This window comes from Lipotes vexillifer, unplaced genomic scaffold (assembly GCF_000442215.2).
Source record: "Lipotes vexillifer unplaced genomic scaffold, Lipotes_vexillifer_v1.1 scaffold297, whole genome shotgun sequence".
Lineage (NCBI taxonomy): Eukaryota > Metazoa > Chordata > Mammalia > Artiodactyla > Lipotidae > Lipotes > Lipotes vexillifer.
The window spans coordinates 1,045,339-1,070,507 of record NW_006772098.1 but is presented as its reverse complement, the minus strand read 5'-3'; the positions used below and the strand labels follow the sequence as shown (position 1 = coordinate 1,070,507).

The 25,169-nt window shown below is 35.6% G+C and overlaps 1 protein-coding gene across 1 annotated transcript in view; it reads left to right on the top strand.

Moving 5' to 3' along the window:
* The window catches only part of MALRD1 (MAM and LDL receptor class A domain containing 1), a 608,458-nt gene that overhangs the window by 324,115 nt on the left and 259,174 nt on the right, over positions 1 to 25,169 (top strand). Inside the window, exons 27-28 of the mRNA XM_007447298.1 lie at positions 1,180 to 1,425; positions 3,007 to 3,164. Coding sequence (XP_007447360.1) covers positions 1,180 to 1,425; positions 3,007 to 3,164 — 404 coding nt within the window. The remainder of the gene's footprint in view (positions 1 to 1,179; positions 1,426 to 3,006; positions 3,165 to 25,169) is intronic.

Here is a 25,169-nt window from a genome sequence, read left to right as displayed (position 1 = left end):
CCTGCTGAAACATTGTCACCCATGGTGGTTATGTTCTATTGTAATATTGGAGCAGGACAATCATAGTACCTTGACTGTGCATATTGAACTGGTTTATCATTTCCAAAACACTTTCGCTCATTCATTTATTTAACTAATATTTACTGATTGCCTATGAAGGGCCAGGCACTGTTCTAGGCACTGGTGATATAAACAAGTCTCTCTAATTAGCTTAACTTCTCTAGTTTTTACTATTTTTCTTTCTCTTTAGATAGGGACTCTAAATCTCGTCAAGTGTATGATCCAAGTCACATAACTGATAAGTATCAGAATCAGTTTGAACTCAGTTGTTCAAAAGCATTGCTCTTTATCTTAAACTCTGTGGAAAGGTCTTTATGGTTGACATTGCTTTGTCGGGAAATTGCTCCTAAAATTCCAAACAACTGACAAATAAATGTTTTGGAGAAAAGAAAATCTGTTGGAAAGTTGGATATTACTTGTATATTCATGTCCCTGCTTCTGAGGAAGTATCATATATGTTTGGCTTCTGATAAATGTTGGAGTGCAAGGATGCTGATTGGAATGTACTTTCAAATACCCTGTAATATATAAACTCTTATTACCCTGAAGATTTTGTTTCAGGATAAAAAATGGAAAGCCTCACTTTGGCTTTTATATTTTTTGAGTATAGCTTACAGGAAGTGCTGTATTTGGGGAGGACTGGGGTACTTTTCTAGATCAATAAATTGATGCTTAATTTTTTTTTTTTTTCATTTTGAATGATGCTTGTGAGTGATCTATAGACCAGAACCTAGAGGGGATTAGGAGAGAGAGAGGTAGGGGTCAGATGCCCCAAACTCCTAAGGACACCATGTTTCTTTACATTTTCAAGGGAATCTACTCTTACTACCTTTTTTTTTTTTTTTTTTTTTTGCAGTATGCGGGCCTCTCACTGTTGTGGCCTCTCCCTCTGCGGAGCACAGGCTCCGGATGCACAGGCTCAGCGGCCATGGCTCGCGGGCCCAGCTGCTCCGCGGCATGTGGGATCTTCCCAGACCGGGGCATGAACCCGTGTCCCCTGCATCGGCAGGCGGACTCCCAACCACTGCGCCACCAGGGAAGCCCCTTACTACCTTTTAAGCTCACTAGTGTGTTAGGAGTGTTTCCTCATCCTTTCTTTGTTTGTTTTCTGTTTTTTAGGTTACTGTCCATATGGTTATCGGGAATGTCAGAATGGCCAATGTTATAAACCGGAGCAAAGCTGTAATTTTGTAGACGACTGTGGAGATTATACTGATGAAAATGACTGCGGTAGCTCCTGTACTTTTGAAAAAGGCTGGTGTGGTTGGCAAAACTCTTTGGCTGAAAACTTTGATTGGGTTTTGGGGGTTGGCTCTCCTCAAAGCCTAAGACCTCCCAGAGACCACACACTTGGAAATGAAAATGGTAGGTTATTAGGTTGTTCCAGTCACTCTAATCACATTCACAGTGGGCATCACGTTATCTTCCCTGAGAGCATCTGGAGAGACCACCGTGGTGCCAGGGCAACTAAGTCAAACGTTTAACAAGTGTATTTGTCTCCCGGGACTGCATAACAGACTGCCACAGACTGGGTGGTGTAAACAGCAGACGTTTATTGTCTCACAGTTTTGGAGGCTAGAAATCTGAAATCAAGGTGTCAGTAGGGCTAGTTCCTTTTGAGGTCCTTGAAGGAGAATCATCTGTTCCATGCCCCTCACCTAGCTTCTGGTAGCTTCGAGCACTACTTGGCTTGTAGGTGGTATTCTCCTTCTGTCTTTGCATTGTCTTCCCTCTATGCATGTCTACCTCTGTGTCTAAATTTCCCCTTTTTATTATAACAGTCTTACTAGACTAGGGCCCACCCTCATGACTTTATTTTAACTTGATCATCAGCACAGACCCTATTTCCTAATAAGGTCACAGTCACAGGGACTGGAATTAGGACTTTCACATCTTTTGGGGGACACCATTTAACATATAACAGTGAGTAATTAAAATTGAATATTACTTTGATAATTGTAGATAGATGATAATATATGCTGCTCTCAGGTACCTCTCCTAAATGACACATACTTGTCATCAGTAACCGTGAATTCTGCCACTCATTTGATCATTAGAGAGTCATTTAACTTTTCAGATTCTCAAACTTCTCATCTGTCCAATGGAGATAATAGAATTTGCCCTGTGTACCAAACAGGGATTGTCAAGATCAAATGAGATGATCTGTATGAAGGGGAAAGCGGTTAGAAAGCTGTAGAGGTGTGCAGTTGTAGCTGTAAGATCATCTATGTGAAGGGTGCTAGGTATGGCTCATTTTTACAGTGAGCTGAGGTCAGGTCTCAGATTCATTGGTCAAGGGGCAAAAGACATTAGGAGAATAAAGACGGGATCCTGAATTCCTGGATGCTACAGAGTAGGAAATATTGACATTTCACAGGCCTGTGATAAAACAAAGCTCTCCAAGCCAGACCAGCCATGACAAAGAAAGGTAGGTGTAAGTTTCATTCAAACACTCAGCTATACATACATAAAATGTTTTGGATATTTGGATACACAAGCAGAAAACTCAATATCTTTCCTTGTGTGTTGTATATTAAAATCCTCAGCCTTTCATTTACGTACTCAACAGATGACTGAAGTTTTGAAAGTATGTCATAACCCTCTATTTGTATTTCATAGACAGTGTTTGCATTGTTTTACAATAACTGGAGAGTTTGGGGAGTCCATGAAATAATTTCTATAGCTATCTTGTTGAGTCCATGGCATAAATACCCGGTCAGATCAGTTCATCTGCATACCATGAAGTGCTTTGCTACAACAGAGACAGTTGGATATTGTTCTGTCAGTGAGCCAGAGGCAACGCTATCAGATTTCCTTTCTCTTTCAAGCAGAAATACCTTTGGCAGTTCAGATCATAGAAATGTAATTAAAAACCCGGAGATGGAAAAGCTAACATAATCCCCTAGATGTCATTTTTGCGTTATCTGAATCCCATCTTGTTCCCAGGGCACTTCTTGTATCTGGAGGCTACTCCGGCGGGCCTTCGGGGTCAAGAAGCACACCTCAAGAGTGGTCTGTGGCAAGAAGCCAGCGCTGCCTGCACCATGAGCTTCTGGTATTTTATATCCACAAAAGCCACAGGGTCCATTCAAGTCCTCATTAAGGTAGGATCTTCTCCTGCAATGCCTCTGAGCTTAGTGAAGTTTCCTAGAGACAGCACATGGCCAAAAGGAGATTATCCCAACTCTGCTTACCTGGCCCTGGGAAGCCTCCTCCCATCAGAGGGAGATGCTACTTGTGGTTCAGATGCTCTGTGGAGTTTGGTAAACTGGGCGTGGGAACCAGCTTTGAGCCCAGCGTTGTACCCGGTGGTTATGACTGAATCCCAGAGACTCCTTTTATGGTAACAATTAGTCTAAGACACACAAGTTTAGGTATTTCTTTCCCAGTCCTTCTCAGTAAAAGAAACTAGATTATTTGTACATCTGAAAGGACAGCAGGTATCCGTTTTAGCTCATATATGAGCAATCATTAAGGGAATTAATATTAGACATTCTGGTTCTAAGCACACACCATGCAAAGGACAGAACCGATCAGGAGAATGATGAAGGTATGATTACATTGAACTGCTTATTAACTATGACACAGTAATGCATTTTCTTACTGTGGGTTAATTAGATGTTTCTGTCAGGGCTTTAATTTCGTTTAACAGAGTGACAGTGTTCAGGGACCAAACTACCAAAGTATACATTAATATTAATGAGACATGGTTCATATACCTTTACTCTTTGGCAAGTTACAACAGCAGCAAAAAAGGAGATAAGTGTGTGTGTGCGTGTGTATGTGTGTGTGTGCACACGTGTGTTCATTTCAAGAATCTCGTTAGAATTCCAAGAAAGCTTACTCTAAAACCATGCTCTAGAGGCCATTGCTGTTTTATCACACACTGGGCTTCGGTGAAGTGCCCTGACACTGTCAGAAAATGCCTGACCAGAATACCAAAGGCCTCATATATCTGAATAGCTAATGCTGCATAGTTCATGTTTTATCTAAATCCTGAGTTAACTTTATGTTTTAGGACTCTTCCATAATAATGCAGAAAAGCCTGCCTAATAAAATACATGCAGCAGTACCACAGTGATTTATTCTTATATTTAAATATGAAAACTTACTGAAATGTATGTAAGGCTTCAAGTTCTTGTAAGAGTATTTTGCCAGTACTCTATTGAATGTGATACTGAATTATATGGTCTATACTGCTCAATAACAAAAATTCAACTGAGTAAATTTAAAGATCAAATTGCTTTATTGAACGATTCATGAATTGGACAGCATCCCATGTATCAAATAAATAGAAAGGAGCCCTGCCAAGTTGTGGAAAACGAGAGGTTTTTAAAGGCAGAAAGGGGGCAGAAAAAGGAAATTACTAGCAAAAAATGCATTGCTTCAGGGAAGGTTGCCCTTCTGAGGAGGATGGAAGGGTTCTGTTGGGCAGATTACTTTTCTAGTGCTGACTGGTTATGATTACAGTCCTGAAGGAACTTGAAACTGCAGTTAGGTTAAGTGTTAAGTGTTAGTTTCCTGTCATGGGGCTTAGCACAAGTGACTCCATTTTGAGCCTCTTCTCTCTTTTTTCAACAGCACCATGTGAAGGACTTGGTACACTGGATTTTGCTTTTATTATTTGTTTCACTCATATTTACATTTCTCCTCTCTTATAGTAATAAATTTTATATTACTATAAAATGTAAAATTAAACTATTTTGAGATATAAGTCTTCCTATCAAGTCACGTTGAGCTCCCATGGTTCCTCCAATTGATTCCTGTGGACATTTAACAGCATCTTTAGAGACCCGTTTTCCTACTATATTAAAAATAAATTAAAATATATGCCTATTATTATTCAGTGACATTTATTACAAAGGAGAGAAATCTTTCATAATATATATTGATTTTATATTCATGAATTTTAGGTCAATTGTTTCATTTTTTGGTAATTAACAATACATATTTCTGATCATCATTACAAAGTACTTCTTAGGCTTCTCTCTGCATGGAACCATGCTGGATTTTTACCTTGCTCATTAGTTGGAAATTGTCCTAGACAGATGGCAAACACAGTAGGGTCAGGGATGCTACCTTTTCTTTCTTTCTTTATTCCTCATCTTTTAAAATGTTCCCAATCTATACATATGTTGCCCCTGGCCCAGTTTCCTCTGACTTTCCTCAGGGATGCCTCCTTCTGTGTTCCCCTCTTCCCTCCATACCAAGTCCAACACAATCTGGTAGATTCAGCCTTTCACAAAACATTCCTTGACTGCTTTTGCCCATCATGATTATTCCTTTTTTTTCTGAGTGTCCCTCACAACTCCAGAAATTCTTCCTGCTCACTGGCTGTTCATTTATATTTATTCTATTTCAATAGATACGTTATAAAATATTTAAGGCAAAGCCTTGAGGCTTTAGTCCTTATGTCTCTCAGCTCTTCAGAGAAGGGACTGCTGGATGAAGGGATTGCAAGAGGGGAGTAGTTCCCTCCCAGAGGCCAGTGCTGGGCTCAGGACACCCCTTGTTTGAGTTAATCCTTGTGCAGGAATGGCTGTTATGCACAACATTAAAGTCTAATCTGGAGAATCTGAAATCTAGGTCTGAAATATATACATGCAATCAGATGCAAAAGGCATGTAACCACTGACCAATAATTTAATGACAATCTAGTTTTAAAGGGTAGTATCGATTACAGATCACAACCAGAATAATACATACTGAGAGTTACATTTACCAACACACACTATTTCATGTAATTCTTAGCACAACCCTCTGAGGTAAATAAAGTGAGCCCCATTTTACTAAAGAGGGTCCCATAGAAAGAACCTAACCATCCTATAGCCACATAGCCAGTCAGTGACAGATGGGAGTTTGAATCCAGGTATGTAAACACATTCTAAACTTATGTGTTCACCCCTCACCCTTATCTCCAGTGTTCCTCACTGATAATACTGAGTTTTCTACTCTTCATAATGAAATAGAGATTCTGTTTTACTGAGATCTATATTCATTGCACAGAATCATTTTTTAAGGGGAAAAATGAATAATAATTCCTATAATGGATATGTGTGATTCTTAAACTATCCTGTTATAAAGGAGTGAATTCAGGGAAACCCCAGCAAGGCAAAGCTACTGCTTTAGGAAACACTCAGTGAAGAGCAGTACTATTTTACATATTGTCTATATTATATTTTCCTTCTATATTTCTTGCTTTCAGTCACGTGAAGACTTTTCACTAAAGACATGTAATTAAATCAAATGTAATCTTTGTGTCTTAAAGTGATTGGTGAATTCTGAGAAGATGGAAAGAGCCTCTTATTGAGAAATTAACCTTAATTCTTTTCTTTCCTTGAAGTCTGCTTTATTTATAAATGTAAAGCACACACAATAAAATGAAGTAGCTACAGTTTTTCAAGGGCAATTACTTTTTAAAATACATTAGTTTGCTTTTTATTTTTTAATGAGAACAAAGAGTCTACCAGGTAGAATGATTATTAGCTATCCCTCACCGCTTGGGCCAAGCCACTTTGTAAGTGGGATTTAGTCCATGGGAATTGCTTGTGATCCCTGCCATTCCACTGTGTTCATTTAATGGGTGAGTCAGTCAAAACTCAGATGGGCTAAGTAGGAAGTCCAAGGTTATAAGTAAGTGGATGAGCTAGGACTTGAACTCAGGTATTATAAAAATTAAGATTAGACTGTTACACAATCTGATTTCTATCTTTCTCTGAGAGAAGATTGAAAGTTGATAATCTAAATTAAAACACATGGGTCATATCTTTTTCTGAATGTAGTAATAATTCATTTTTAAAATAGTATGTTTGTTCTTGATAACATCTATCATTTTTACCTACCATTTAACTCATTTACATTCAGTATTAAATTTTGCATTAAATTTAAATGTATTACTTTTCAAACCATCTAAGATTTAAAACAAAATATGAAACAAATGTTCAGGGGTAGAGTAAGAGTTCCACATAAAAATTAACTTGTTTTTACAATTATATTTAACTTTACACATTTTTCTGGTCACTTGTTTTCTGATGGGGTTAATTATGAGTAATATGTCGATTTTAATATGCTAAAAAGAATTTTAAAATTTACTTGTGTTTGATAAAGTGTTTTCATAGGTAAAAAGTCTATCTAGTCTCATCACGAAACAAAAGACCTTTGCATCTTTTCAACTAGCCATGTGAATAAAATGCAGGAACACCTGCTACCTGAAGGGCATTATTGTGTTTTAGAGATACTCCATCTTTGATAAACTGTTGATATTTTAATCAAGATGACTGCAGTCTGTAGGGAATTTGAATCTATTTGACTGAAGGCATTCAGGACTATCCATTATGCTATGGTGACAGAAAACATAATATATTCAAGCCAGAAGTGGAGAAAAATAATGTATTTCAGGAGAGCCCTCCTGATTATAGCAACCTAGTTATGATGCAAGAACGTAATTAAATTAGCTTATTGCTTTATCTTGCTTAGTGATTTAGAGAATTTTGGAGCTGGTGGGGTCCTTCGAAATATGTTTAAACTCTTCATTTTGCAGATGAAGCAATTAAGATTATGAGGTTGTATTTCTTGTCCCAGCTCATACGGTATTTTAAGAAAGAAGTTAAGATGTAAATCCAATTTTTCTGACTTCTAATTCAGAGCTCTTACATACTTCCTGGACATTCTATCTAAAAATCATATTCAATATGGAAATACAGATTTTGTTCAATAGGCAGTGGAAAATGTCAGATCAACAAAGGGAAAGGCCAGATTCCTTTGCCTACTTAGAAGCCTGGAAGTTCTGGTTCTATTTTACCCTCAACCTAGCAAACAATGAGCATCAGTTGGGTTTAAGAGTCAACTGGAAAAAGTGGGCATTCTCCATCCATCCTAACCCACCACTACCCTGTCCCCGGCACACACACTCACCACAGTCCTAATGTGGGAAGGTTTACAACTAATTGCTGATACTAACGTGCCTAAGAGTATGTCAGACAGATTTTTATATTTAGGCATCTTTTGATCTCTTCGGCCTACTGAATATCTGATGCTATTTTAGTCACATTGTTGGGATTTTATTCATTATTTCAGAGTAAAGGATGTAGAGAATATGGGTAGAGAGGATACATGGAAGCTGGATAGAGAAAATCGATTTTTCAAAGACTGTCACGTGCATTGGGGGCTGTAAATCCATTAAACTAAACTTTAGTACCAGAACTTTATTTGCTCTTCTGGAATGGTTTCAGCACATTAACAATTCAATCTGCATAGATTGGGCGCTACTATATTAGTGACCTTGACCAAATCAAGGGAGAAAAGTTGATCTTTGCATTTCAATCTATAGCCTTGCAAGAGATCAACACACCCAGGGTTTCATTAATTAGTTGCCACAAGATCACAATGCCATGATTTATGTAAAATAAATGTTCCTTAGAGAACATGGCAATGTTTATTCCAGGTTTATTTTTGACTGAGATTTTTCTAAACTTCTCACTTCTTCCTTTACCTCCTAGTGCTGCCCACTAGGACTCACAGGCAGCCAGTGGAGTCCCTTCTATTAAGATTTCTATTAAGATGCTAACAACTTAGTTAAATTGATCCCAGAGTTTTACTTTTCAAGAGACTCATATGGTCACAGCTCTAAAGATTGTTCTCACCACTATTACTGCGGTTTCACTTCCCTTTCTGTTCCCACTACTGCTACTGCTCTTGTGACAAGCCTCTAGTTATTGACTGATTTTATTAATTGAAGTATAGTTGATTTACAGTGTTATATAAATTTCAGGTGTACAACAGAGTGATTCAATATTTTTATAGGTTATACTCCATTAAAAGCTATTATAAAATATTGGTTATTTTCACTATGCTGTACATTTCATCCATGTAGCTCATTTATTTTATGCCTGGTACTTTTTACCTCTTAATCCCTTCTTCTATCTTGCCCCTCTCCCCACCCCTCTCCCCACTGGTAACCACCAGTTTGTTCTCTGTATCTATGAGTCTGTTTCTGTTTTGTTATATTCAATCATTTGTTTTATTTTTCAGGTTCCACATATAAGTGAAAACATACAGTATTTGTCTTTCTCTAACTTATTTCACGTAGCATAATATTCTCTAGGTCCGTCCATGTTGTTGCAAATGGCAAAATTTCATTTGTTTATTAATGGCTGAGTAATATTCCTTTATATATATATATGTATGTATATGTGTATATACATACATATATATACACGCACCACATCTTCTTTATCCATTCATCTGTCTATTGACATTTAGGTTACTTCCATATTGTGGCCAATTTCTTTTTTCTATACAATGTGCTAAGTCTTTTTTTACACATAGTAATTCACTTAATCTTCAGAGTAAATCAATTTCTTTTTTCTATACAATGTGCTAAGTCTTTTTTTACACATAGTAATTCACTTAATCTTCAGAGTAAATCTGTAAGGTAGATATTTTGTCCTAATTTAACAGACCATGAAATTGAGACCCAGGTCACATAAATAATAAATGGTGTCATCAGGATTAAAGCCAATTCTAACTCCAAAATCCATGCTCTAAACCACTGCACTCAACTTCTGCTGTTAGATTTTAAAACATTCTCATACCCAGGAGGCAAATATATTACTGTTCATCAAAGTTTTCCATTGGCTCTGAGATCATACAAATTAGAGATTTCTATCTCTGCATATTAATAAATCCACAGGCCTGTCCCCACACATGTTAGAGAGGGGAGGGGATTACTTTGTGTTTAGCAGCTTCTGTAGTTTTATTTGTTTTTTAACAGCTTGTCAACATCTAGTAATAATAACCGTATTTATCTAAATCACTCTACCTCATATCTAAATAATTCAAAAATTTCAAAATCATGTTTAATAGTTACATTTTAATGTTGGTGAAGAAAGAATGAATTGGAAGCAATGTAATTTGATTTTTATAAGAACAAAACTAGCTAGATGAAAGCTCTTAATTTTTATTCAAAGACTAAATCTTTAAAACTTGCAACCATCTATTCTTTCAGAATCTTCCCCTCTCTCTCTCTCTCTCTCTCTCTCTCTCTCTTTCACTCTGCCTTATAGTATGGTCAAACTTGATAACTATTTTTCCCTCTTTGAAAACTGAGACCTGTTAATTAAAAGCAGAAATCTTCAAGATTAGGGGCTCTTAATCAATAGTCTGTGTATGTGTTTGTGTGTGTTACAGATTTCTTTGGCAGTCTGATGAACTTCTGAATTACTTCTCAGCATACTGTTATAAATGCATAAAATACTGTAATCACAAAGAAACAAGTTAAATTAATACTAATTATTAAAATATTTTTTTAAATCCAAAATTGTGACTTAGTAAACTTGTGTTAAATCACAAAATCTAGCAGAGGATGAAATAACTGCTACTATTTCAAAGGGTGATAAGCATGTGATATTTTTGAGATAATCATGGCACTTTAAAGTGATATTAAAATATTTGTTATTATTATTGGTGAGAAAGTCACAGGTACTGTTAACACTTATGATTTGTTGCCTGTATTCACAATTGAAGAAAATACCAAATTTTAGTTGAAGTTAGTAAAAATAAAGATGTATTTCCCTCATCCATGTTCCAACCCTCTTGAAAACCAATATTCTGTATATAAGGGGTCTTGAGAATTTTTTATTTTGTAAGGGTATCTACCTTATATGTTCAGTGTTTGCATTTATAATCAACATACCTTATCTGAGTAGGAACTTTCTGCATGGAAAAGCAACTCCAGTTCCCAATAATTGAAACATAAAGGCATTGAAACATAAATATAAAATGAAGGTAACATTCAATCTGAACCAAGTTCAGAGCAGGGTAGTTTTAAATGGGCTTAGGTGCTGCCACAGCAAAGAGCTGTTTCAGCCACTGGTTATCAGGCTCACAGCCAGGTAGAGTCAGCAACTTCCAAACTGACTGCTGATGGATTAAAATATTGCGAGATTTGTCATCCAGATTCAGGAGTGTCTTTTCAAATGTCGTTAAGTAGTCACGCTATTGACTTTCTGTGTAATATAAGATCTGGGAGAAGAAAGGGAAGAAAAACAGTATTGTAACTTACCTCATTTTTAAATTTAACTTTAATTTTTAAATTAATTTTAAGGTATAATTGGCCAGTAGCTTCACTTGCTTACTCCTTATCTGCCGACAGAAACTTCATAGGTGCGATTGTTGTATATGGACTGCCCTATATAGGAATCCCGAGGGCAGGTTAATTTCCTTTCAACTTTTGCTTACTTCCCAATAATATCTGCTTCTTAACTGCTTAAAACCAGTTTACCACGGCAAAACATTCCTTTTGATTTTATTTCATTTGGGGGAGTGAGGGCAGTGCCTGAAAAATTAAAATAGTCTTCAGCACATGATAGTAACTCTTTCTGGAACTCATAGGTTCTCATCAATTAATTCTTAATGCCTGCTCAGTTAATTTTCTTTGAAGTTTGCAACACACGTTTCTACTAAAATTGGTTAGAATTGCTCATCTGTGGGCTGACTGCTGTAACTGAATCACACGCCTGACTCAGAGGCTGCTACAAAGTTGGTGATATGTTTTACCAATTATAGATCACAGAATTGGAGTAGAGAAAAACCCTATGATTCATCCTTGTATGTATTATCAAAATGAACGTGAAAATCCTAATAATGTTGGCAATCTTATCTCTATAAGAGATGAATAGGTAGCACATTCCCATCTGTAATCTTTGGTGAATTTTAGTTACAACAAATGTTTAAAACCTATTTTTAACAATGAAGAAATATTTAATTTACTTTTTCCAGATTGGTGCATCTCTCCACATCTTCTAAAGAAGTCAGGAATATTTTCTAATAATCTGAAATTGTGTCAACAAAGCAGTGTAGCAAATTCTGCTGTGATCCTACCTCTGTGGATCCCATTATGCGAGAGATGTAAATAAAGAAAAGCTGGGCAGTTTGGGCGTACTGTGTACTAACTTAGACGGTTTACTGCTAACTAACAATATTCCTCGTTTAGGGCTACAGCTTTGCAAGCTCAATCCCAACTCTTTTCACCCCTTGCTTCCATTCATGCATTCAAATCAATCTTCTGTGAACTTCTACTGAATATACATGCCTTGCCCTCGTGGAGCTTGTGAGTTTAGAGTGGACTTAACTCTTGGCAAAAAGCAGCAGTGTGGTACTCAGTCTATCAGAAACAGTTGGAGCTCTCCCACCAAAACTGAATGTTCTTTGATATTTAATTACCCTCTTTTGAAGTTGTCCTCTTTCTGAGAGGATGACTTATGACTTGCTGTGCCATATTCCTGGAACAGGAAGCTCTCTGAGGTCCACAGGGTGGGTCCTAGATGAGTGGCATGTGTTCCCATACCACTGAGTCTACGTCTCATGACCCCACCACACTGCATCTTGACTGTCTACGTGTAGAGCTCTATTGTCTGATGGCTAGGGAGCTTTCATGGTACATAGACTGTATCTGCCTTGTTTCCTGTCTTATCTGTAGCATGTAGCATAGGGCCTCCTGTGTAACATATAATAGGTGTTTGAAACGAATGAGTGAACGTACAGGATTTCCATATATAATTAAATGCCAACTATAGAGAACAAACTATCCAATATTCTAGGAATTCAAAAGCTATTAAAATATTTGTGGAATGAAAGTGTTTAGAGGAAATTTGAACTGGATCTTGAAAGGTAAGAAGAATTTGGATAAATAGAGGAAAGAAGGGAGAATATTTCAAATGAAAGAATGCATAAAAGTAGAGAAGTCTAAGATGTATTCAGTGGATCCTGAATTTACCAATTATCACGTAGTGATTAAAGATATAATATTAATGATAATAATAAAGTAAGCATTTATTTGACCCTTTAAAGTTTACAGCATACATTTGTTTATCTGGTACTATGAATTTATTTTTGTTATTTAATACAGTATTGCTTACTTTTACTGTTTTTGTCATTTTCAGTCATTCCTGACTTTTTATTATCCTTAGCTTTAACGTTATAACCATATTTATTGAGTAACTTGTAATATATTTATATTAAATAATGTTCCAAATTATAAATGCAGATTAGCAATTTGTATAAACACTAGTCATAGCGTTAATCAAATTTAAAATAATCCCAAACTGCTTTTTGAACAGCAGAAGAAAATCAATTGAAAAATCAAATTCTTAAAGATTATTTTTAATGAACTTAACTTTAACTTCTGCTTGAATGAGAAAACACATTTCAGCTTAGCTGCTAGATATTCATTCAAGCGTTGTTGACATTATTTTCTTTTCAGCAATTGACATGATGGGTTGAATAGCTTTTGTAGATTTAAATAAAAAATATATAAATTCTTCATTTAGTTCTTATAGCGCAAGTTATATACAAAATCACTTAGGCTTAAACATAAACAGCGTTGACGGAACAGTCAATGGCAGCCAATAGGCCCACAGTGGTTACTTCTCATGATATGACCGTAAGATTGAACAATCAATCAAGAGAAGGTTCTCCAGTCAGAACCATCTGTTCCCCAGCATTTTGTAGCACTCGTCTTGCATACATTTAATGTAATTTTCTGTATCAGTGCTGCTCATGTGATATTAAAAAACCCCAACAAGATTAATTAAATATTGAAGAATAAGATATTTCTGGGTAACATTGAACTTTGGAAGGCCACACACCATTACAATGTCTAAGATTTTACTTCCCAAGAACTAATTTTTAACCCCATTAAAAAATGTATGTTATACCCTCCTACATGCCTCTCTGCAAGTCCCATTTGTGGTGTTCTGGGAACCCTCCTTCTTTTGTGAGGGACATCATTCTGCATCGTTTGTAAGGGCAAGCTTTCCAACTTTTAACACCATTGCTAAACTTAATTTTTCCCTTGAAATATTTCTCATCCAGTAAATAGTGCCACATGTTATCCATTCACATTTATCTTCTATGCTCTTATCCATGCCTTTTCATTATCCATAACTTTTAAAAATCTATGACTTTTTCTACATTCTTCTGGCCCTTGTCACTTTTTACCACTATCTTGAAGGTAGTATACAAGTACAATTTATTTTTGTTTCCTCCATAATAAATAGTTCGTTTTAGGCACATAAAATACCTGTTAGAATAAATAAGCCAGATTTCCAATATCTCAGTGAACTTAAATATAAACCAGGAGAACAATATGTAAGTATATATATAATAAAAGGAATTTACAAAATGGAAGATCTGGGGGAATATTTGGGGTGGGACATAAAGATGGAATCGTCTCTGCAGTCTAGACTGAGTCTTTATTCTTTATAAAACCACTACCTTTGTGGTGCTAATTTAAAACCCTGTATCATCTTGTGGTTGATGTCATTCTCTCAAGAGTGGAAAAATAGAAAGATAAGCATGGACTTCACTGAATTACTGTTCTTTTTATGAGTTAGACCATTTATTTATGGATTTACTTTATGGATCAAGAATTTAACATTTTATTTCCTGTATCATATAGTCATATATTAAGCCTTTAACATGCACATTTCCATGACTGAGTCATTGAAGACTGTTACGGATTACAAATACAGATCAATATTATTTTCAATTCAAGATTGCCACTTACTACGTCCTACAGATGATCATTGTACATTGCTTTGTCCTCTTTTATGCTAACCTCCTGGTGGCAAGAGAGCATACTTCTTCAGTTTTACGAGCTGAGGGATCATTATTCTGAGTGTTAGCAATTGAAGTGACATAGAGACTTGAGGTTAAAGAGAAGGGTGAAATAATATTTTCTGTGAATTTATGGATTTCTTTTCATCAGCATTCATGAGCCCTAAGGACTTTTAGCGGTCATATTTTTAATGAGTTAACTTGACTCTTTTTGACTTCACTGGGATCATGCAGCAAATAAAATCTCACCAAAGTTAGAGATGCATATGGCTTCTGAATTACGACAGAATGGTGAGAAAATTATTTAGTTTAGAGGAGGACTTAATTTTGCAGGGGGGATATTTAAATTATTTTTGAGAAAAGTTGTGTTAGGATGAAAATAATAACTTTCTTAGCTTCATTAAAATTGGACCTAATTTTTCTTTGTAGTCAAAAACCATACAGAAACACATATGGGAACACACATATATTGAAAAGCAGAAAATAATACTTCAAATGGCACTAAACAAGCTAAGGTTTTGCCAAGCAATTTTTTTCTTTTTGAAGTTTTTTTTTTTTTAAAGATGTCTAAACAGAAGGTAAATTAAGAAAAAGAAATAGTCAAAATTAGAGGACATTTTTTTCTTTTTCATTTTCTTTCTACACTTGAGCACAAAATATGATGGGGACATATAGTTGAATTTTTTTTTTTTTTTTTTGCAATTTGTTTACTTAGATGAGGAAAGATTGTGAACAGTTTTATTTTTACAGATATACAGTTAGTAGTTATTTTATAGTGCATTTATGCTTTTTTATTACTAGTCTATCCACACAGCAATAAACATCATTTGCAAAAACTCATACAATATTTCAAACAGATACCTCAGTACTTGAAAAATATTTTTATACCTTATAAAATGATTAAAGGCACACTGTTGATCTGGAGCTCCAGATAATTTTTTTCCAGATAATGTATTTGTAGCTAAGATGTGGTATTTTCTATTTCACATTAGAAGTTTCTGAGATATCCTGCTTTCTTGAAAATCTCCCATTTTTTTCCTCCAAACTTTCTAGCCCCAAACATATAGTATTTTTCTGAGTAGCTTAGATGCTATTAAATTCCTAAGAAAATTTTATAAATGCAAGCATAGCTGGAAAGTGACCTAGAGCCAAATAAATGGCAGTGCATGGTTTTGAATGACTGATGGATGACTGTAGATTCACTTTGTTTTCCTAGGTCTCTGGGGGGAAGTGATAGCTCCATATTATATTTTTGCACACACATAACGTGTATTAACTTCTTTTAAGTCAGCACTTTTGAAAAGTTCTGTTAAATTTAGAAACTTCAAAGTGAATCACTAGGATCAGAATCATTATACAAGGCACAGTACTCAATTCATCCATCTGTACCTTCTCATGTATGATAATTGCTTTGAAAATACATGAAATTCTATGCACAGAGAAGAGAAAGAAACTTACTAATTTTTTCCTTGTAATGGCCTATGAATATATCTATGTGAATAAAAAGTCTATGTATGTATTCATGAAAAGAATTAGCATTTTATTCAGTAGGAATTTCATAATGACAACAAAAAAATCTTGCAAAAGGTTAATTTCTGAGAAGAGACTGGAAATGAGGCATTGGTAGTCTTTTGCATGTATTGACATTACTTTAATTTTCTTACTATTTCTGAATTTGGTAAGAATACTTAAAACATCTTCCTTGGGACTTCCTTGGTGGTCCAGTGGTTAAGACTTCACCTTCCAAAGCAAGAGGTGCAAGTTTGATCCCTGGTTGGGGAGCTAAGATCCCACATGCCTCGTGGCCAAAAAACCAAAACATATAAAAACAGAAGCAATACTGTAATAAATTCAATAAAGACTTTAAAAATGGTCCACATCAAAAAAATCTTTAAAAAAAGTCTTCCTTGCTATATCTGAAGAAGGAAGTAAGAACTACAAGTAGAATGTAGAAGGAGCTGCATGAACAAAATCATTATTTTTATGGAAATTTATGTTTATAAGAAGGGCCATCTCCCCTTTGAAGGGTAACCATTATCTAATATTTTTGAGATTATTTTTATATCCCCCAGTGAATTGCTTACCAGGAAGCCGCTTCTCAGCATTGTGTACTTTTACCTGAAACTCTCAACAATGTTTTCAGCCATTGATTATTTTGTTCTAGTTTCTGTCTGGGACTCTGAGACCCCTGACTTGATGCTCTGCTACAATTACCTTGCTGTTTTCACTAAACATAGAAAGCCATATTCCCCTTTGATCTTATCCATTCATTCAAAACAAAACCACCAACACAAGACTTAGGTGTATGTCATAGATTTTACAGAAGGGTTGGATCTAATGAGTATTTTGGAAAGTAAGAAGGGAAACAAAATTAGTTCTCAGTCTTACTCCTTTGCTTCAGTTTTTTTTTTTTTTTTTTTTTTGCTTCAGTTTTGACCTTCCTTTGAGCCTTTCAAGGAATCACATGATCTGTCCTTCCAATGCATAGAGAGATGCCAGTTTCAGATAACACCACTCCTAAACATAGCAGTTGTTCTTGACTTTGGATGCATTTTTTCTCCTTTTTGCCAGAGTGATAAAAGACACCACAACTTATATCAGCTCATCTCCCAAGGTGTGAGGTATTTAACTGACAGAATTTCATAGTGGGCTTCAGGATATGTCAGAAGATTACTGGACATGTAGCCAGAGAGAAAGACTTAGATTTGAATCCCAGATGTGCCACTTATTACTCATGACCTTGGGTAAATCACTTTGCATCTATGAGCCACCATATATATACATATATATATATATATATATATATGTATGTATGTATAAAATGATGGTCATAATATGAGGTAAAGCAGTTTTAAGATCATCAAACCCAAATAATAATAGGTGAGAGTGTGCTTTGGAAACTATAAAGCACTTAACAAGTTTTAGGTCATTTTTTTCTATTAATTCGTAATGAAAAGTGAGCTTAGGAAAGGGAGAAAAAGTAAAATTTAGAACATATATTTTTGTTCTTTTGTTAAAAATAAACTGTATGAATATATGTATCATCCAAAAATGTGTTCTGTCACTTGTCTAAACAGGAGTTTTCATATTATTTCCATTTAAGTGTCCTTCTCTTTGATGCCAGAATTCATTACCTGTGTTTATTTTCACACATTGTCTGTTTGGATGCTTAGAACTTTGTGCCTGTGTTCACTGATAGCTGAGCCATGATGAGATTCCATCAGGGGTTAACCTTAGAGCACAGGCTGCTATTGTTCGCTTCCCATAACGTGGCTAAGGATGTCTGTCATTTAGGAGATAATGTTTAGAAAAGCAGAATGTTGTCATGAGGTGGGTTATTCATGACAGATACATACCTAGGTAAAACTAAGATATTCGTTGTTTTGTTGTGTTTTTTTTAATTTCATGTCATTGTAGTTTGAATTGATAAGCATAGGTTTTTTATTTACTTATTTATTTTTGCTGTGTTGGGTCTTCATTTCTGTGCGAGGGCTTTCTCTAGTTGCGTCAAGCGGGGTCCACTCTTCATCGCGGTGCGCGGGCCTCTCACTATCACGGCCTCTCTTGTTGTGGAGCACAGGCTCCAGACGCGCAGGCTCAGTAGTTGTGGCTCACGGGCCTAGTTGCTCCGCAGCATGTGGGATCCTCCCAGACCAGGGCTCGAACCCATGTCCCCTGCATTAGCCGGCAGATTCTCAACCACTGCACCACCAGGGAAGCCCCAAGATATTCGTTTTTAAAGTAAAGGAAAGGCATTGAGATACGCCAACATAGTCCATTAAAAAAACATTATTCCTCATCTCCCACATGACAAATGTTCAAATAATCACCATATCTCACAGATAGAAGTGTGTTAACATGATGTAGTGCCATAGACAACTCATTCAGTAGCTCTGTACGGAGAAAAAATCCAATGCCCACGCTTTGTTATCAGAGTACCGGTTCTCCAATAAAGCACTGAATTTGAGGAGGATAATCTAATGATTAATGATTTTAGATTTTTTTTTTAGTTTTCTATGTATAACGCTTGTGTCCACCTTCTTTCTCCAAATACACGTACAACTTTTCTTCCTATTTTAAATGAGATGGGATCTCTCTTAGCTGATGAAGGCTAACTCCTCCACCTCTGGTCTTGATTGTAACCCCATCCATTCTAAAACCTGGCTGGACATAAGCCTGGATTAAGTCTCAAGATTTAAGATCCAGAATCTGTACTTTAAACCAACGTACCCTATTTCCTCTATAAATAAAGAAAGAACCCCTGCAGATTGCTAAAGCATAGCCAAATGGGCAAAAGACATAAACAGGTATTCCACCTAAGAGAAGGTACAAACGGCCACTAAACATATGAAGAGATGCTCCCCCACTGTAGTAATCAGGATAATGCAAATCAAAACAGAAGCAGCTAGTATTTGTATGCAATTGCTGAGCAAAAATTTAAAAGGCAATACCAAGTGTTGCCCAGAAAGTAGAACAAGGAATGAAATGTTTTGTATATTCTCGGTAGGAGTGTAAATTGGTGTAACAATTTTGGAAAATAACTGCAGTAGTAAGTAAAATTGAGGTGGCATATATCCCATTATCCAGCTCTGTTTCTTGTTTGTATATTCTCTAGAGAAATAATTTTTTCTAAGAGTCATGAAAAATATTCAAAGCAGAGAGTTTATAAAAGCTCTAAGCTAGGACTGACCCAAATGTCAGTCAATAGAAGAATGACTGAATATGACTATTCCCATAGCACAAAAGGAAAAACAAATATCAAATTTTCACACATGCTCTTCCTTCAGCACGTTCTAGTTCCCATCTTTGCTCCTTCACTTCAGTTTTGACCCGCCTTTGAGTCTTTTCAAGGAATCACACATATTCTATCCTCCTAATGCATACATAGACTCCATCAAATAACGTGTGGTGTGTTCAAACAATGAGAATCATGCATTAGTGAAATACGTTAACAAACAAAATAAATAATTTAATTAGGTAACGGGCAAAAGACATGAAGAGACATTTCACTAAAGAGACTATAATAGATGACAAAAAAATTATGAAGGAGTTTTCAACATTATTAGCTATTAGGGAAATACAAGTTAAATCCACAATGAAATATCACTACACACCTATCAGAATGGTTAAAATAAAAATAAATAAATAAATGTCAACACCAAAGGCTAAGAAGGATGTAGAGATACTGGGTCACTCATATGTTCCTGAGGAGACTACAAAATGGTACAGCCACTCTGGAAAACAGTTTGGCAGTTTCTTAAACAAATTAAAAAAAAAATAAACATGCAACTACCACATGATCTAGTCATCAAACTCCCAGGTGTTCCTTCCTGAGAAAGGAAGACTTATGTTCACACAAAAACTTGTACACAAATGTTTACAGCAGCATTATTTGTCATAGTCAAAAACTAGAAATAACCCATATGTCCTTCAGTGGGTGAGTGGATAAATGAACTATGGTATATCCATGGGTACTGACTCAGTGATAAAAGAACATATTATTGATATATGCAAGAACCTGGATCTATCTCCAGAGAATTATGCTGAATGAAAGAAGATAATCCCCAAAGTTTGTAGACCACATGATTCCATTTATATAACATTTTTGAAATGATGAATTTATTAAAAAATGAACAGATTCGTACTTCCTAAGAGTTAAGTAGGGGATGGAGGTGGGAGAGAAGTGGGTGCAGCTACAAGACGACAGTGAGGGATAGGAGTGATCCTTGTGGTGACAGAATGTTGTGTACCAATGTCAGCATCCTGGTGATGATACTGTACTAGAGTTTTACAAGATGTTTTCACTGGGGGAACTGAGCAAAGGATATCTCTGTATTATTTCTTAAAACTGTATGTGAATCTACAATTATCTCAGAATAAGAAGTTTAATTTAAAATAATTGTTAAATGTTAGATTCAGATCCAAATGGTGATTTGTTTCATTTTATATACAAGCTAAACTTTCTCTGCAATTTATACAATGTGAAAGTATTTCCATCTTCTTAATCATGACATTATATTTAGCTCTGTGGAATCTGTAGGTCATTATATTACCACAAATGGACACTGTAATAATTTTAGTTTATGGTGTTCCAGATTTTGGTTAATTGGTAGCTTGCTCTGTGTCTGTTATAAGCCATGTTCTGAAATTAATATACAGATAATATTTGTGGCTACTTAGAGTTCAATTTTACTCTTATTTTAGCAATCCTTATTTTCAAATGTATTATTTTCACACACTTTGTTTTTCATATTGCCTATATTATCCCATGTTGGGTTTTAGATTTTAGCTGATAGTAAGGGAAATGTTTCTTTTTAATTAATTAGTTTTTTTATTGGAGTATAGTTGATTAACAATGTTGTGTTAGTTTCAGGTGTACAGCAGACTGATTCAGCTACATATATGTAGCATATATATATTCTTTTTCAGATTCTCTTCGCATACAGGTTATTACAGAATATTGAGTATAGTTCCCTGTGCTATATAGTAGGTCTTTGTGGATTATCTATTTTATATATAGTAGAGTATATGTGTTACTTCCAAATTCCTAATTTGTCCCTCCCCACCACCTTTTCCCTTTGGTAACCATAAATTTGTTTTCTTTGTCTGTGAATCTGCTTCTGTTTTGTAAATAAGTTCATTTGTATCATTTTTTTTTTTTTAGATCCCACATATAAGTGATATCATATGATATTTGTCTTTCTCTGACTTCACTTAGTATGATAATCTCCAGGTCCATCCATGTTGCTGCAAATGGCATTATTTCATTTGTTTCTTTTTTATGGCTGAGTAATATTCCACCATGTGTACGTATTACATCTTCTTTATTCATCCGTCGACGGACATTTAGGTTGCTTCCATGTCTTGGCTATTGTAAATAGTGCTGCAATGAACATTAAGGTGCATTTATCTTTTCAAATTATGGTTTTCTCTGGATATATGCCTATGAGTGGGATTGCAGGATCATATGATAGTTCTATTTTTAGTTTTTTAAAGGAACCTCCATACCGTTTTCCACAGTGGCTGCACCAATTTACATTCCCACCAACAGCGTAGGAGGGTTCATTTTTCTCCACACCCCCTCCAGCATTTATTATTTGTAGACTTTTTGATGATGGCCATTCTGACTGTTATGAGATGATACCTCATTGTAGTTTTAATTTTCGTTTCTCTAAAAAATTAGTAATGTTGGGTAAATAGTTTTTGATACTTTGTACCCAAGTTTAGTTTAGATTTTTTTTACCTCATTTCAAATCACTCTAAATGAACCTTGAAGCAGTCCTTGTGAATGTCAAGTCTAGGAAACAGACATTCTTCTCACTACTTTAAAATTTGAGGTGAAATATTTGCATTTGGGATGAAGCTGTAGCCAGGCATTTCAAATCAAAAGAATTGCATAGTACGAGCCTGGCTCTTGACCTCTGGAAATCTAAATTAAATCTCTCAGCTAAGTGTGAACATTGTACACTTCAGGAAATAACCTTGGTGGTAAAAGCAGGGAAAGTGGAAATAGAAGTTAGTGAACTGTCTTCCCTCCTTTCCCTCCCCTTCCTTCCTTCCTTCCTACCTTCCTTCCTTCCTTCCCTCCTTCCTTCCTTCCTTCCATCCTTCCTTCCTTCCTTCCTTCCAGTGTTTAGTGAGGACCTGTTTTAAACCAGCCATAGCTGGGAATAAATGTTACACGATAGCAGCAAATTGATCATTAATTTATTATTCTAAGAATTCCATTTAGCTTGTGTGATAGCTCAGAGGTTACAGACTTAAACACCCACTCTATCAAAAATTGAACTTTGGTAAAAGAACATTTAAAGAAAGAACCTTCTTGGTGTCAGTGTTTCCTAGCAACATCGTCTCTCTTGATGTTATTTGACCATAGAGGTTTTTTTCCAGGTTAGTTTCATTAACTGTCTCTCAGTTGGACGTTTTTGGTAAATGTGCTACAATTTGATTTTCAGGAGAGTATTGTCAATGAGTACATGATTTAGTATGGTATGATGGTGGACAGTTTTGGGGTTGAAAGAAGTTGAATATTGGGTCACCCTCTTAGGCAACAGTCAGTGGTAGAAGGATGTTTTTAAAGTATGCTGTAGCAATTGTCTAGCATGATGTAGGGACCAGCCCTGAATGTATCAAATTCAGGGTTATAGGGAGATATTGTTTAGACTCCATCATCTTACCCTTTTCAGCTAAGATGTGAAGATCATAACTTAAAATATTTAGGTTTGTGAATAGATATAGCTAATTCTGAAAACTGGTAGCTGCAGCAGCTGCTAGCATTTACCTAGGGTTCTCTAATACCTATTATCCAAACCCCACCTAACAGGTAATAGGCATAAATGTGTGCTTAATGGACCAATGAATGGTAGCTATTCTTATTCTCTTCCTATTAACTAAGCACCTTTTTAACTAAATGCATTATCTCATTTATTCTTTACACTAACTTGATGAAAAGGGTGTTACTGTAATACTCTTCTTAAGATGGGTTAACTACATTACAGAGTACTCATTAACTTGCTAAACTGAGGAAGAGGTTGAGCTGGAGTGTGCATCTAGACAGTCCAGCTTGAGGACTCAAGCTCTTAACCATCACATAAGGCTGTCTCTCAGTTTGTAGGATGTAGAGATTTATGAATTCCACACACAGCCTTCACTCAACAACTAGCAGGCAGACAACCAAGAGACATTAAGTACTTTCCTAGACTTCTGCAAGCATAACAGTGATTTGGACTTTGGTATGAGAAAATTTTGCTATTTAATTATAAAATTATATTAAAGAATTTTTTTAAAAGTATGAGCTTTGTGGGAGAACAGTACACACACGTTCTCAGATCTCTTCACACTGATCATTGCGTAAGTAAATTGCATAATATCTGACTGTCTTAGAAAAAGCTTAGAATGGAATCTACTCTTTTAAAGAAGGGCAAGTGGGTTTGGGTTCACATAAATTACCCTGCATAAATTGAATCAATAATTAATAAAAACAGTACTAGAAAAACTCCGTCAAACAGCAAAGAAAAGCAACAGGGAAGTTTGCCATTTTTCAGGAGTCTTGTGTGGGGCTAAAAAGTCTCTGAAATAACTTGAAAACCCTGATTTGTAAAATGCTTCAATGAGAAATCCCAGTGTATACTATCTGCATGATGGAGACATGCTAAGCTAAGAAATTAGCATTAAAATAAATGTAGGACAACTGGAACCTGTAGGGTTGAACTTAAAGCCCCATAGGGACACATTCAGAATTTAAACACACAACTTAATGAAATGAACTCACAAATCAATGTAGGAAAATGAGCCATGAGGAGGATGGGTCAGCCACTAGAAAGTCAGAGAATTATCATGTTGTTTTTACCAGTAAAAATAGTAATCTCTTGTCATTTTTCCCATGAAAATCCTACTCATTGTCGAGGGAAGTCCATGATTTGTGTATTACTTATTCTCTCTCATAGTAATGTTAAGTATAGATACTTAATGCATTGAGTAAATTAAAAGTTATTACTATGTAGATCAAAGATTTCATTTTACAGGGAAAAAATGTCATTCTTGTATGATGTATTTTAGAAGATAATTTTATTCCTATAAATTGAACTCCTATACATGGATTGAAACCTTTGGGGAAAAAGGTGATAATAAACATCAATTTTGGAGTACCTTCTGTGTGCAGGCACACCATATATCAATACATGGTGTACTATAATTCCCTTAAAAGTATTATGAAATAGTTATCCATGTTACAAATGAGGAACGTAAGCTCAAAATTTTTAAGTCTCTCTGACTTCATAGCCCGTGATAACGACGAACTACTACTAGATAGTTTTGAAATTTGGGGCCTATTAATAATTTTACACTGACGTTTTGTAAAATGACTTTAACTTTTTATTGTTTCGCAACACTACAGATTTAGGTCTGAGACACTGATAGATTTATGTTCTCAGAGAAAGCACACAAAAAAATGCTTCAATAATAAGTCTCAGTTACTATGCTTGCCCTGGGCTTCTGCCAATTTCCTGCTTTCTATGAGATTGATTTTGAGAGATTCTCTTTTTTGCAATTTTTGACCTGTGCTTTGAAAATTATATGTTAAATATCTGTTTATTTAGTGGACACAATTTAATTTGACTATTTCTCTTTTAATCATGAAAAATATAAGAATGTTAGGAAACATTAATGTATATCCCCACCCTTCTCCCCCCATCTACCAGATTATTTTTCTCTAATTTCTCCTTGTTTTTCTACCCCCACTACATAGCCAGCAAGTTTTTTTTTAAATAGTGTGTTTACCAGTTTCTTTCCCCATCATTGCTCCTAACTCCTTCCCTCTGAGTTCAATTTCCTTTTAAATGTGGTACCTCGTTTAGTAGTTTTTTTCAGTGAAGGTCTCCTAGTTCTAGACCATGCAGAGTTTTATATGATGGCATACTGTGTTCAGTAATTAGACTCCTGGATAAATTATCTCTACCCCTTTTCCAGAAGGTTATTGCATCATTAACACATGG